The following is a 16,489-nucleotide window of genomic DNA, read 5'->3' as shown; positions in this document are numbered from 1 at the left end:
AAATTACTGTATGTCATAATTATCATATATCACAATTATGTGTATCATAATTATCATATATCACAATTATGTGTATCATAATTATCATAGGTCATAATTACCATGAATTATACTTAACATAACTTATAATTACCAAGTGTTCTAATTATATACTATTATCCTGTTCAATTATTTAGACCCAAAGTTTTTTGCAAATGTTACGTTTATTTCCTATTCGATATTTGTTTTCTTTGCATTTACATGAAAACAAACCCAAACCCCGACAGGTTTTATATACAAATCATCATATAAAATGCACGAAGTTGACTTAATTCCACTTTTTAAAAATCTCTGTGTCGTTTGAATGCACGTTATTTCTCCTATAAATAACTAAGGTCATTTGCATATCAAAACATTGGGATCTGAGGCTACGTGAAGGCCATTATAGCTTGTTTCACTAAATCAAGGTTATTATTGTTTTGCAGTGTGTAACAGCATTGTCTAATCTTTCCGTTAAACATAGATGTAAACAAACAGAACATGTAACCCTTTCTTGTAGGTGCATTATATTTAATAAATTTAGCTAATGTATTATGTATTTTTATTTTATTATATCAATTATATATTAGCATACCATACCTAACCTAACACAACTGAGGTTTAGCACAGTAATAAACACAAATCACCTCACACACCGCAGAAATGTGCTTTCCAAATTTATAAATAAATTTAATGCAGGGCCGGACCCAGAAGACCGGGGGGGGGGGGGGGGGGATAAAATGTCAAAGGCCACCAACATCAAATAATAATAAAAATGTTATTTAATTTGCCTCTAAATTGGGAACTCATACGTATATATATATATATATATATATATATATATATATATATATATATATATATATATATATATAGTATTTAGGGTGGTGCTAGGGGCTGGGGTTTGGGGGTGGGGTGTTACATTTGTAATGCGAAAAACCAAAGGGCTATTGTTCGGACTCGTATGGGTTCAACCACTTTTTCATCCCGCAGACACAGCCCTGATTGTTCAAAATACGATAGCATTGCTTGGTCAATAACATCATTATTTCGATCTATGACTGCACGTGCTATTGTAGCAATGTGTAAACCACGTAAAATACAAGCTAGGTAGGGTATATAAATTCATTGAAAATGTAGTAGTCGACATTCTTGTTATTGTTATTTGAGGAAAAATAAGGGTAAATCGAAAAACACTTCAGTTGATGTAAAATTGTGTATTAAGAACGTTTTCGATTATTTTAAAGATGAATATCAGCGCGGTAGACCTAGGTATGCTTCTTATCGAATTGTCGATCGCGTTGCCGCTGCACTTAAAGTTTCGGTTTCAACAGTAAAAAGAACTGTGAAAAATCTAAGCTCTACGAATCCAAGCACAGAAATCACTGTTAAAAAACGCGACCGAAAACTCATCGATTTATTTGATAAAGATGTTATTAGACGACGAGTATACAGATTTTATAGAGAGGGCGAATTACCTACATTACATAAGATTAACGTGGCTTTAAGGGAGGAATGTGGAATCAACATATCCATATCAAATTTACGAAGAACACTCCATGACCTCGATTTTAAATACCAACATATGTCTACAACCGGAAAAGTGATTTTTGAGGACGCCAATATATCAAACAGGAGACTGTCCTATCTCCATGAAATATCCAGTTTACGAGAACAGGGGTATTTAATAGTGTATCAAGATGAGACCTGGGTGAATGTCAACCACACAACATCCCACCACTGGACAGATATCCACCAGGGCACAAGTACCGCCAATCACCTGCCGAAATCAGACGCTGCTGATCGAGTTCCTAAACTCTGTTCGGTGACTGGGAAGGGAAAAAGACTTATTATTTGTCATGCTGGCTGTGATAAATATGGATTGATAGATGGCTGTGAATTGATCTTTGAGGCTAAAAAAACCAGACGGAGACTATCATGGTGAGATGAATCATGACAATTTCATCAAATGGTTTGAAGAACAACTTATGCCTTCTTTACCAGAACCTTCTGTTATCGTCATGGATAACGCAAGCTACCACAACAAATTAACTGAGATTACACGATGTCCTGCACTAAACGCTAAAAAGGAAGAAATTCAGTCGTGGCTACGAATCAAAAATATACCTTTTGAGAGTAACGTGACAAAGCCAGTTCTTTATGAACTTGTGAAAAGTAACAAATGTGCAAAGCAATTTGTTACTGATGATATTGCTGAATGCCATGGGCACTTGTGTCTAAGACTGCCGCCAAGACATTCTGAACTCAATCCGACAGAACTGATCTGGAGTCAAGTCAAAGGGCACATAGCTCGTCATAATGATGGTAAAATGACCACGGTGCGGAGAGAACTTGCACTGGCATTGAACTCTGTCACACCTACACACTTCCCTGACGCAGTTAAACATGTAATAAAGATCGAAGAAGATTTTAGAAAACAAAATAGTTTTATAAGAAATAAAATACCCCCTGTGATAGTCCCCCTTAACGAAGATAGTGATGAAGAAATGAGTTCGTCGACCATTAGTTTGAAACGCTCTATAGAATGATGCTTTTGATATGCAAATGACCTTAGTTATTTATAGGAGAAATAACGTGCATTCAAACGACACAGAGATTTTTAAAAAGGGGAATTAAGTCAACTTCGTGCATTTTATATGATGATTTGTATATAAAACCTGTCGGGGTTTGGGTTTGTTTTCATGTAAATGCAAAGAAAACAAATATCGAATAGGAAATAAACGTAACATTTGCAAAAAACTTCGGGTCTAAATAATTGAACAGGATAATAGTATGCTACAATTACAATGTCATAATTATCATGTCATCATTATCCTGCCATAATTACCTTGTATTATAATTATCAAATATGGTCTCTGGTCGATTTTAACCCTCGCGCATCCACATTTTTTTTTAATTTCCAGCGGTACGACGTCGATTTTTGCCGGGCTTTTCTTGCTACGACGGAGCCAAAATGCCATCGCGTATGAACTAGGACGTCCATTCTGATTTCAATTTAAATGTGCCCCTTATTTCGGCATCAAATATACCCAACTTTTCTGTGCAATCCATATTTTAAAAAAACAAACAAACAAACAAAAAATCACAAAAAACACACAAAAAAACACAAAACAAAAACGCATCGCCGCATCCATTCTGGAACTTTGGTCCGACCGACCTCTTTTTTTGCCTAATATACAATAATTAAACAATGTTAAATAGTTTCAATATTTAAATAATATACATTGTATATTGTATTAAATTACCAATTGTGTGTGACTTCCATTTAGATGAAACAAGGCATATCATGTTGTAAAAAAAAATTTTTTTATCCTTTTCATTTAAATATTAACAAAAATATATGGTTAACAAATGACTAATATGTGACTTTCATTTTAAATGAAATAAGGCACATCAGAATATCCTAGCTGTTCGTTTTCCTTCTAAATATTCGAATAACATATTTTAAACAAATAATCATTCATCCGTGATTTTCATTCGAAATAACGCACATTCAATAGCCCAAGTTAGTGGGGGTGTGTGGGGGGGGGGGGGGGGGGGGGGGGGGGGTCCATTCTCAATATTTGAATAAATTTTTTTAACAAATGATCACTCATACGTGTCATTCATTCAAATATAATAAGGCACAACCAATTGACTAAGATTTTTGTTAATCTTTTCAATTTTGAAGAACATTTAACTTTAAAAAATAATCACTTATGACTCCTTCGAAATAAGGCACATAAAACTGTCAATATTCTTCTTTATCCCTTTTCATTCCAAATTATTTTAATAATACATTTTTTAACAAACGATCACTCATGCGTCACTTTCATCCTGATGAAATGAGGCACGTCGAACTGCCCCACCGTATAGTTCTTAACAAGTCTTGGACCAACAGTCAAACCTCCTTTGGTAATGTCCGCCCAGATGCCCTTGGGGAAGAAGATATCTCTACTGGTTTCTCTTTCGCACATAATGGGAGCCACCAGAATCTGGTCCCCAACGAGGAATTCATCACTGATATCCATAGCCGTTTTGTTGTGCGGACTCAGCCACCAGACTGGCCGGAGGATCGGCATGCCGTCTTTGATTTCTTTCCTTATGTGCTTCTTGATGATTGGGTAAATGTATTGCTGGTGTAGGTCGCTCATGTTCCTCGCTACCTCCAACGTGGCTTCGTCGTAAACCCAAGGCGGCAGCGAATATTTCATTGCTGGGAAGAAAGCCGACAGCTGCAGCCATCGGATGTAGATATCTCTGCTGGGAATACCGACGACGTCATGAGGTTCCTCTTCCTCTTTGCTGAACTGAAACCCATCCGAGAAAACGTAAGGATAGCCGAGGAGGCCGGTGGTTAGAGCTGCTGGGATTGAGTTAGAGATGCAGGCCCTGTCTCGGCGGACTGTTATCAGCGACCGTATTGGAAGGAACGCCTGGACGTGTTGGGATTGAGACATCATCTGCATGGACACTTTATTGCTCACAGAGGCCACCATCTGGGAATACAGTCCCCTGAGTCTGTTCGGGGACATGATCTTCTCGTCGAAGTGCGGGAAGTGTGGCAGCCACGATCCGTTCCCGTAAGAAAAGCTGAACGTGTTGATGCCATAGATGGACGCCATTTTGCCGAGTTTTGACGCATACCAAGCTCGAGCTGACGGATTCGAGACATCAAGAACTGTTGCTACACCGTTGTTGTGGTTTCTGGTCAATCCCGGTACCTCGCCTCCAGCGTCTTTTACAAAGTAATCCTTCTCAATGCCGTCCTTAAAGTTCAAGGAGCCATAATCAAAGCGTGGGCTGACAGATACCGATATATTACATCTAGCACCTCTGATAAAGTCTAACATTTCTGTTGTGTTGGAAAACCTCGTTGGATCAAAATCCAAGTCCCCTTCCCGATTCTGCCATTTGCCATCTAAGTCCAAAGTACTACAATTCAATCTGTGCTTCTTAATATTGGACGCCATGTCTAATACGTCCTTCTGGGAAATTTCTTGGTTATCGTTGTGTACCGACCACCAAGGATTGAGTAACATTTCAGTGTTTACCATAGCTACTTTCGATTTGGAAGAAAACATGCTTCTCATGAACATATGAGTCTCTACCATATCGTGGCCATTGCAAACAGTGTAATTAAAAGGGGGTGTGCCCTTTTCAGACTTTGTATAAAACGGACTAGAATAATTGGAAATCAGGCACATTCTTCCTGGATGAGTATCGTTCCACGAAATGTGTAGAGGTATATCAGAATGAAAGAAAATAGCGTGAGAGTTGGACGACAACCAGTAGTATTCCACGGCCTGGCTTAACACGCCGTTTCCTTTGATACGATAGACATTCGGGTTGTACGAGAAACTTCCAACAATTGGGAACATATTCGTAGACAGATTGGACGATCCAAACCAGATGGAATTTCCAATCTCGAAACAATCCAAAGGATCCATGCTGGGATTGAGATACTCCCAGGATATGTTGTAACACTGTATCGACTTCTCCTTGTAGTAGTTGATCCGCAGCATGGCGTTGTGCTTCCAGAGACACTCCTTAGCGTTGGGGTTGCCTTCCTCTTGGATCTGACAGTGCAGGGGAAGCTGCCACCGCGGGATGTTGAGGCCGATGTAGCCGGTGACCTCGTCCCCGTCCACCTGGGAGTGGAGTGTCAGCTTGCGACTCCTAGGGTCGAAGAAGATTTTCTGGCTGATCACGAGGGCTTCGACGGCCTTGCTGTGATAGAACCAGCCGATTCCGACGAAGGTCACGGTCACTGCGAAGATCACTGCCACGAAGATATGAAGCCGATATTGTTGTAGAAGTTCCTTCTTCGACTTGTGCAGCTGGAAGAAACAAGGAAGGAAATGTTTTATTTAACGACGCACTCAACACATTTTATTTACGGTTATATGGCGTTAGACATATGGTTAAGGACCACACAGATATAGAGAGAAAACCGGTTGTCGCCACTTCATGGGCTACTCTTTTCGATTAGCAGCAAGGGATCTTTTATATGCACCATCCTACAGACAGGATAACACATACCACGGTCTTTGATATACCAGTCGTGGTGCACTGGCTGGAGCGAGAAATAGCCCAATGGGCCCACCGACGGGGATCGATCCCAGACCGACCGCGCATCAAGCGAGCGCTTTACCACTGGACTATGTCTCGCCCCCTTTGGAAGAAAGAAGAAAAGAAAGCAATATATTTACAGTTCTTAAATAAAGTCAGTCTGTGTTCGACTGTTCCTTGACAAAAGTTTTGTTTAATTCATCATATCTGGTGAATTGTTGGTGTGTTGTTTTGTTTGTTTGTGTATTTTATTATTATTATTTATATATAATAGCATTTTTAAGCCATTTCAAAGTTGCGTCCTCTACATCTTCAAACATTCCTGATCTCATGTTCATACTTTTTGGCCCAGACTTTAAATAACCCTCTTGAATAGAAATTTTGTTTTTAACCCAGGTTGAAAATATACTTTGGAGGATACTAAAGTCAATAGCAATTTGTTTGTTTTTTGTCTTTTGACCTGCCTCTACCTCCATTACCGCTTTGTACTTCGTCTCTTTTACCGTTAATTTTCTCTTTACACCCTTTCTTTCTGTCTCCAATCTGGCTATCCCCCCATTTCTGGGCCCTTCGCCAGATTGTTTCGATGACAAGAAAGCGTGACTATTAACCGATCTGGCTATCCCCTCGCTGCCGGATCCTTCCCCAGATTGCTCGATCTCTGATATATCAGTTTCTAACATAACTAAGTGACTAGTAATGAATCATTTTGAATTCACACTTAAATAGAAAATAACAAATTTGACATGATTCACTCGTTTAAGAGAAAAAACAAACAGCGTTAAATGTTATTACAACAGTTCTTTAAAGATTACAAGACTATCCGTACTTTATGTAATGAGGCCCGCTGCCGTGTACAAACACCGACAACCAAATACAGGCATGTAGGATCATTTCGTTCCGCATAGTCGGCGATCTATTATTCTGTAATTACCGCGTGTATCATCGATAGCCGAGACCAGTCGGGGCACTCGCGCTTGGCTTGGGTGACAATTCATTTTTCTTTAAAGTATTACTGGTACAGTTAAAAGGCTCAGTCACTCCACAAACTTCGAGTTTTGGAAGTGCAATATCCCTTAATGTTTTATGGTGGGACCAAAAAATTATTTTGAGAGATAGAGTTTTTCGAATGTTCGAAGTTTGAGTGTTCGAAGTCTGTTATTACTAGTTTGTATAGCAGTTCGGCCGGGACCGCCGTTTCATTTCGAGAGATCGACGTTTTTGAAAGATCGAAGTTAGAGTTATCGAAGGTCGACTGTATATATATATATATATATATATATATATATTATTTTTTTTTTTTTTTTTTTTTTTTTAGGTTATGGGTATAGGATTTGGACTTGTTTTTGTTCTTATTGGTGTGATGAAGATGGGATGGCGAGAAGTTGTCCCAAAATAACGCGAGACCAGCTAAGAATCGTTTATCTGCTTGCCGTAGGTGCCTTAAGGTTTTGCGGCGACTGAGTCAACTGGTGGAAATAATTCGGAGATTCCAGTGTTTTTAAATTTGATTTTCCGTGTTCGCGTGAAAATGTACCTGGTTGAGCGCAATGTTTGAGACTTGACAGGTTTGCAGAATGAATGACATAAAACAATGGGAAAATGCAGACAGACTATGTGTCAGAATTACCAAATGTTTGACATCCAAAAGCCAATGATTGATGTGTTCTAGTGGTGTAGTTAAGTAAAGCAAACTGTTTACTCTCTAATGAAAGAAAGAAAGAAATGTTTTATTTAACGACGCACTCAACACATTTTATTTACGGTTATATGGCGTCAGACATATGGTTAAGGACCACACAGATTTTGAGAGGAAACCCGCTGTCGCCACTACATGGGCTACTCTTCCGATTAGCAGCAAGGGATCTTTATTTGCGCTTCCCACAGGCAGGATAGCACAAACCATGGCCTTTGTTGAACCAGTTATGGATCACTGGTCGGTGCAAATGGTTTACACCTACCCATTGAGCCTTGCGAAGCACTCACTCAGGGTTTGGTGTCGGTATCTGGATTAAAAATCCCATGCCTCGACTGGGATCCGAACCCAGTACCTACCAGCCTGTAGACCGATAGCCTAACCACGACGCCACCGAGGCCGGTTTACTCTCTAATGAGCTGGCAATAATACTAGACTGAGGTCGTATAGCACACGGAGATTGCAAATTTGTAACCCTTAATCTAGGTTCACGTAAGTTTTGCTTTGTGATTTTTGGAAGAGGTTCGCTGGTGGGGGAGGATTGGGTGGCTTTTTAAAGATAAAAGTCTTAAACCTGTATAAATTATGACATGAATGTACATGGCCAAAAACCTGCATTTATCGTAAATTATTAAATACCTCCGCAAAATCAAATGGAGTACAATAACCGAGACTGACAGGTCTGGGAGACAATATATAATTTATCTCGACTGAGTTAATTAACACCTGGCGTTATTGGTGTTTATTACCAGACCACAAAATGGCCTTCGACACCTGCCGTCCCCAGCAGAATGTTGTGATAGATTTGAGTGAATGCCAGATTTGAGATTCAAACTAATACTAAAGTCCTAACGGTAGCTCTTATTTTGGTTTTAGGTTCAAGACTTAACTTCTAACTTGGTATTCCAAATTCAGCCTACTTCAAACTTGCCGCACGCACCGAGTTCAGTCTATATGAGTCTATATGATTCTTTAATCGTTGTTTTTCTGGCCGGGTGGTCAACGGTGAGCCATAAACGAATCTCAGTTACATTTGATAGACACTTTACAATGTGTAATCTTTTAACAACATTTTCACAACACTCGACCTAGTTTGGCAAGAATCAAGCACGTACTTAACTAAATGGTATCAACTGTTAAGGAGACAGACGCTTTAAAACAGTGTGTATCAGGCGCGGATCCATGAGAGGGATCGAGAGGGTCCGGACTCCCCCCCCCCCCCCCCCCCACACACACACCCACAACTCACCCATCTCCACCCCCTATGCTCACGACAAAAATATGTTTTCTTTTATTTTGAAATACATTCACTAATAATATACAACTTCCATTTAAGTAGATGCATGTAGCTATATAGACCACCTTGGCGGGAAGTAGCCCAGTGGTAAAGTACTCGCCTTATGCGCGATGAGATTAGGTTCGATCCCCGTCAGTGAACCCATTGGGCTTTTTCTCGTCCCAGTCAGTGCACCACGACTGGTGTACCAAAGGCCGTGGTATACCCTATCCTGTCTGTAGGATGGTGCATATAAAAGATCCCTTGCTACTAATGAAACAAATGTAGCGGGTTTCCTCTCTAACACTTTATGTTGCAATTGCCGAATGTTTGACATGCAATAGACGATGATTAATAAATCAGTGTGCTCTAGTGGTGCCGTTAAACAAAAACATTTAAGTAGGCATATTTTAGAAATCATTGATTTTAATTGCCGCATCCTAACTGCACGTGTGCGACGCAACAGATAAAATGTCGCGTCGCACGTGTCCGGTTAGGATACTGCAATTGAAATTAATGATTTTTAAAATAATCGCTCGCATCGCTCGCATTGCTCGCGTCCGGTTAGGATACAGCTTTAAAAAATACAGCACTTGAAACAAACTCGCTTCACTTTTTTAATAATACCACGATCAAAATTGCATAGAGGAGAATTGTTTGCTTGCTCGTTTTTTATTCAAGTTACAGTATGGCTAAGGTAATACGTGAAAAAAAAAAAAAAAAAAAAAAAAGTAATGTGGTATCTCTCATACCACAACATTTGAAGCACCCGCTCTAACGACGTCGTTAAACGAAACAAACTTTATTAAGACGGTATTTTGGCGTATGTAGAAAAATATCAAAGGAAGCGGAAACGGGATTGCAGCTTGAACATTTACGAACTCCAAGTGGAAGAAGGAAGGAGATCTTTTATTTAACGACGAACTCAACACATTTTATTTACGATTATATGGCGTCAGACATATGGTTAAGGACCACACAGATATAGAGAGAGCAAAACTCGCTGTCGCCACGTCTTCATGGGCTACTCTTTTCGATTAGCAGTAAGGGATCTTTTATATGCACCACCCCACAGACAGAATAGTACATACCACGGCCTTTGTTACACCAGTTGTGGAGCACTGGCTGAAAAGAGAAATGGCCCAATGGAACCACCGACGGGAATCGATCTTAGATCGATCGCGCTTCAGGCGAGCGCTTTACCACTTGGCTACGTCCTGCCCCTTCAAGTGGAAGAGTGCACTGGGGATGCGAGAGTTGGGTTCTCCGTATACATGGGACTTATTTTGTTTCATGTTAACTGTTTAACAAGGTAAATCAAATGATTAAATATGTTTCCACATGTATACGAACACCATACCTACTGGCCTGACAGTGAATAACACATAAGATAAGAAACAGACCTTCGTTTTCTAAGAACTTCTCCCAGCAGTTATTCTCTGAAATGCACGTGATGGACAACACGTGCACATTTTTGTGGGTAACTCTTCAGTGTTTGTCGATTGCCGCCGTAACCTAGGTCGGTGGTTGTTCTGTCGCAAAATTAGCTGTATTGATGCCGAGTGTAAATTCCTAATTCATTACCTTACAAATACTATGTGCTCAGTTGCAATGCTAGTTACTCATTAAACAAACAACCCCAATTATCACCACAAGCTGGTACTAATGAACCAATACTTACTTTTGTTTGACACCCAATAGTAGGGGTGACTATTGCGGTCAGTTTTACTATTGCAATAGCATTGCGATAGTTAAAATAATATTGTGATAGTATTGCAATAGTGATAGTACTATTGCAACAGTATTACAATAGTATTGTGAATTGTTAAATCGCTTGATAACAGAAATATGAATAGATATTTAGCAGAACTATTCACTTCAGTCATCCAATATTTATGTATAATATGTATGTATGTATTGATGTATGAATATCTATATATTGTATGTCTGTCGAGGTTGACTGTCACATACACAGATATTAACGCACTGGCGCAGGGGATAATTAAATCCTTTCTGGCCTCACAAATTGTCCGATGCCGTTGCTGGGACTCGAACCTATGGAACCGAATCGCCCGCAAATTGCGAGACTAACCACGATGCGCTCTGAGCTATAGAAGCATCCGTAAAAAGGATGTTCTTTAACTTAACCACATGCATGGGGCGTGCAATCTACGCGGTCGATCCCGCTTACGTGCATGAAACAGTGGGCAGACCTGGCACTGGCTAGTATGTATTGATGTATGAATATCTATATATTGTATGTATGTCGAGGTTAACTGTTACATACATAGATATTAACGCACTGGCGCAGGGGATAATTAAATCCTTTCTGGCCTCACAAATTGTCCTATGCCGTTGCTGGGACTCGAACCTATGGCACCGAATCGCCCGCAAATTTCGAGACTAACCACGATGCGCTCTGAGCTATCGAAGCATCCATAAAAAGGATGTTCTTTAACTCAACCACATGCATGGGGCCTGCAATCTACGCGGTCGATCCCGCTTACGTACATGAAACAGTGGGCAGACCTGGCACTGGCTAGTATGTATTGATGTATGAATATCTATATATTGTATGTATGTCGAGGTCGACTGTTACATACATAGATATTAACGCACTGGCGCAGGGGATAATTAAATCCTTTCTGGCCTCACAGATTGTCCCATGCCGTTGCTAGGACTCGAACCTATGGCACCGAATCGCCCGCAAATTGCGAGACTAACCACGATGCGCTCTGAGCTATCGAAGCATCCATAAAAAGGATGTTCTTTAACTCAACCACATGCATGGGGCCTGCAATCTACGCGGTCGATCCCGCTTACGTACATGAAACAGTGGGCAGACTGGCACTGGCTAGTATGTATTGATGTATGAATATCTATATATTGTATGTATGTCGAGGTTGACTGTTACATACATAGATATTAACGCACTGGCGCAGGGGATAATTAAATCCTTTCTGGCCTCACAAATTGTCCCATGCCGTTGCTGGGACTCGAACCTATGGCACAGAATCGCCCGCAAATTGCTGACTAACCACAGTGCGTTCTGAACTATCCATGTATGTATGTATGTATGTATGTATGTATGTATGTATGTAACTATGTATACGTGTTTGTAATAATGTCATTAGGTAGTGAAATCATGCGTTGGTCGTAGATCATGTTTGACTATGTATACTATCGAAACTATCGATAGTTATTGATAATTGAATTACCTATCTATGCATTGCTATTGATTATTATTAAGTGGTTTAACGTGTATATGTACTACTAGGGTTTCGAACACGCCTATCCCGAGTCCGGCCTCCGATAGGATCTGGGGTCTGACTCGGGACAGGGATATTGCTATCGAGGCACTGACTGTCGCAACATATCGATAGTTCGATGTATTGTTACACCACTACCCAATAGCCAATGTGTATTTTTGTGCTGGGGTGTCGATAACCATTCATTCGTGTCTTCGTTGATTGTATTCAACTGTTTGTGTCACGTTGGAGAGTGCTGTACGCGATCAACAATGAGTTTTGACGGAACTGAACGAAAATGGAAAAAAAACACCGTTTATTCATTATAGGATTTCAACCAAACAGCTATAATACCATAGGGTTGCAAACCATTCAGTACGCATTTTTACATCAATTACAACTATTGTGAGTAGAAATGATGGAAATACATGGTGAAAAGGTTACAGGCAAGTACATATTGCTCCAATATCTCCATCGTTTTTACCCGAATTCGAAGACTTCCTCCAACACTAGGGAGGGGGAGGGTGCCCCACTCACCATCACACCCATCCCATATCCGTACATCCGAAGTGTTTCTGGTTATCTTGGTGGTTCTAATACCACGAAATGCAGGGGTTTTTTCATATTTTTTAAAACGTGTACCTCTGAGAAGTAACGGTTATGGAGACGAAGGAAGGAAATGTTTTATTTAACGACGCACTCAACAAATTTTATTTACTGTTATATGGCGTCATACATATGGTTACGGACCCCTCAGATATAGAGAGAGGAAATCCGCTGTCGCCACTTCATGGGCTACTCCTTTCGATTAGCAGCAAGGGATCTTTTGTATGCACCATCCCACATACAGGGTAGTACATACCACGGCCTTTGATATACCAGTCGTGGTGCACTGGCTGGAACGAGAAATAGCCCAATGGGCCCACCGACGGGGAATAATCCCACACCGATCGCGCATCGAGCGAGCGCTGTACTACTACCACTGGGCTGCGTCCCGCACCTATTTATAGGGGCGAGCTCTAATCTATTTATAAAGGTATTTTCCCCGTTTTAACATCACATACTTGGTGTCCATTTTTATGGGTAGACCTATAAACTGGGGTATACGTCTTTAATGTCTCTTTTACCGGCCTCGGTGGTGTCGTGGTTAGGCCATCGGTATACAGGCTGGTAGGTACTGGGTTCGGATCCCAGTCGAGGCATGGGATTTTTAATCCAGATACCGACTCCAAATCCTGAGTGAGTGCTCCGCAAGGCTCAATGGGTAGGTGTAAACCACTTGCACCGACCAGTGATCCATAACTGGTGCAACAAAGGCCATGGTTTGTGCTATCCTGCCTGTGGGAAGCGCAACTAAAAGATCCCTTGCTGCCTGTCGTAAAAGAGTAGCCTATGTGGTGACAGCGGGTTTCCTCTCCAAATCTGTGTGGTCCTTAACCATATGTATGTCTTTTAATGTCTCTTTACGAGAGATGAGGGGCCGGACGTAGCTCAGTGGTACAACGCTCGCCTGATGCGCGGTCGATCTAGGATCGATCCCCGTGGGTGGGCCCATTGGGCTATTTCTCGTTCCAGCCAGTGCTCCACAACTGATGTAACAAAGGCCGTGATATGTACTATTCTGTCTGTGGGATGGTGCATATAAAAGATACCTTGCTGCTAATCGGAAAGAGTAGTCCACGCAGTGGCAACAGCGGGTTTTCTCTCTCAATATCTGAGTGGTCCTTAACCATACGTCCGACGCCATATAACCGTCAATAAAATGTGTTGAGTGCATCGTTAAATTAAAAACATTTCCTTTCTCCCTTCCTTTACGAGATGACGTTACATATAAAACGTAACTTTACAAAATACCATTTCATTAATTACATACACACTACAAGTAGTGGTGGGTATTAACACGCATGTACACATATTTGAACAAAGGCAACAACTCGTAGATTTATTTTAAAGGGACACGCCCTAGTTACGGCTAGTTGTTAACCATTACGGCGTTGTTTTTCGCTATTAAACCCATTTTTTCACAAATAAAATTGCACTTTACTTACATTTTATTATTTAGAATACACATTTCCATTGACCTGAAGTGCTTTTTGGTAATCCTTATGTTTGTAAAACCACGAAGTGCATTTTTTGTATTTCTTAAAATGCCACGCGCACTCGAGAAAAAACCGTTAAGCAAGCGAGGTCCAATCTATTTTTAGAGGGAATCTTCCTGTGTAAACGTCACAGACGTTGGTATACCACGTGACCGTTATCATTTTGGTTCGGTTTGTTTTCTCGTGCACGGTTCGCGCAATCAACATCCGATTTGTTGTCGTTTGCTTGTTGTTCATTTACCGGCCTCGGTGGCGTCGTGGCAGGCCATCGGTCTACAGGCTGGTAGGTACTGGGTTCGGATCCCAGTCGAGGCATGGCTTTTTTTTAATCCAGATACCGATTCCAAACCCTGAGTGAGTGCTCCGCAAGACTCAATGGGTAGGTGTAAACCACTTGCACCGACCAGTGATCCATAACTGGTTCAACAAAGGCCATGGTTTGTGCTATCCTGCCTGTGGGAAGCGCAAATAAAAGATCCCTTGCTGCTAATCGGAAGAGTAGCCCATGTAGTGGCGACAGCGGGTTTCCTCTCAAAATCTGTGTGGTCCTTAACCATATGTCTGACGTCATATAACCGTAAATAAAATGTGTTGAGTGCGTCGTTAAATAAAATACTTCTTTCTTTGTTGTTCATTTGTGAGATATTTCTTCACAGTTCGTGAAAATTTTCAGTAACAATAAAGTTCAGACAAGTAAGTGTCTCAATACAAAACGTTACAAACCCTTAAAACCAATAATTTTGCTAAGTCTTACGATATCTGGAGAGGGGATACAACCAGGACAGAGCAGTTGGAACATGTCCAGGAGAGGTGAAAGGAGCGCACCCCAAGTCTGTAAAATTTGTCGTGACGTAGGCATTGTTGTGCTTCAAGCGACATCTACCGGTGACATCAGAATACTAACTTTCAAAATTATTTCAAGCAATTGGGACATGGGGATTCCCATGGTATTTATCGATATAAAACCTGCTTTTTCACTCCATTTGATAAAAACGTGATCTAAGTGTGTTACAGGTTTGTAGATTAACCAAATTATAATTTATTTTCGCTGGATGGAACTAGGGTGTGCGGCTTTAAGTACATTCATAAAGTAAGTAATACAAAGACAAAAACCCAAACAAACAAAGCCCGCGATAGTGTAGTGTCATCTTTGTATTTTACTTCCAAGGGCAACGGGTTGGTTTTACAGTTATATGCATGAATTGCGATTTTCAAAGCGATTTATTAAGCGACCGATTCACTTATTTACATGCCATGCGTTCTGTTCTGTGTCAATGAGCTGTGAGCCGAAATACATTATTTAAAAAAAATACAAAATACAAAACCTGTTGCGAGGACTGTACGGGGACACACTGGTATTCCGCGTCATGGCCGGAAAATGGAAACATCTTCCTGTTGCTGACGTTTCTTTTAAAAGAAACTACTACACAGTTAAGAAATACGTATACCAGTAAAAGAACCCCAGTGTGTGTGTGGACACATCTCCACATCATATACCGTGACCATTGTGTTCGTTTGAGGTCGCGCTGTTTGCCGAGCCTCTCCGTAAATCTCGTTCGTTTTGGCGGCACATCCCGGTGTGTGATTGTGCCGTATAAATAGACACAAAACCTTTCTGGCGAGAACAGCTGTCAGCGCGTCCGTATGACACACACACACACACACAACCCGGACACGAATTGAACACCGAACCGATACCGGGCCAAGGATAAATTGAAAAAAAAAACAAAAAAACAAAAAAAAAACAAGTAAATAAATAAATAAACTTAATTAAGTTAATACAAATACGCTTAAATAAGATAGATAGATAGATAGATAGATAGATAAATAAATAAATAAATAAATAAATAAATAAACACAAATACACCTACATAAAATAAAATAAATAAATAAATAAAAAGTTAGTTTGTTTTGTTTAACGACACCACTAGAGCACATTGATTTATTAAACATCGGCTATTGGATGTAAAACATTTGGTAATTTTGACATAATCTGCAGAGGAAACCCGCTACATTTTTCTATTAGTAGCAAGGGATTTCTTTTATATGAATCATCCCACAGACAGGATAGCACATACCA

The 16,489-nt window shown here is 40.4% G+C and overlaps 1 protein-coding gene across 2 annotated transcripts in view; it reads right to left on the bottom strand.

Annotated features, from left to right (window-relative positions):
- Positions 1-3,326: 3,326 nt before the first annotated feature.
- LOC121368419 (myogenesis-regulating glycosidase-like) overlaps positions 3,327-16,489 on the bottom strand; it is a 182,177-nt gene continuing 169,014 nt past the window's right edge. For both annotated transcript variants that reach the window (XM_041493144.1, XM_041493145.1), the window contains exon 3: positions 3,327-5,858. In XM_041493144.1, the coding sequence (XP_041349078.1) occupies positions 3,834-5,858 (2,025 nt within the window). In that variant the 3' untranslated portion in view covers positions 3,327-3,833. The remainder of the gene's footprint in view (positions 5,859-16,489) is intronic.

This window comes from Gigantopelta aegis, chromosome 3 (genome assembly GCF_016097555.1).
Source record: "Gigantopelta aegis isolate Gae_Host chromosome 3, Gae_host_genome, whole genome shotgun sequence".
Classification (NCBI taxonomy): Eukaryota; Metazoa; Mollusca; class Gastropoda; order Neomphalida; family Peltospiridae; genus Gigantopelta; species Gigantopelta aegis.
Note: the sequence above shows the minus strand (reverse complement) of the source record. Positions and strands in the feature narration are given on the sequence as shown.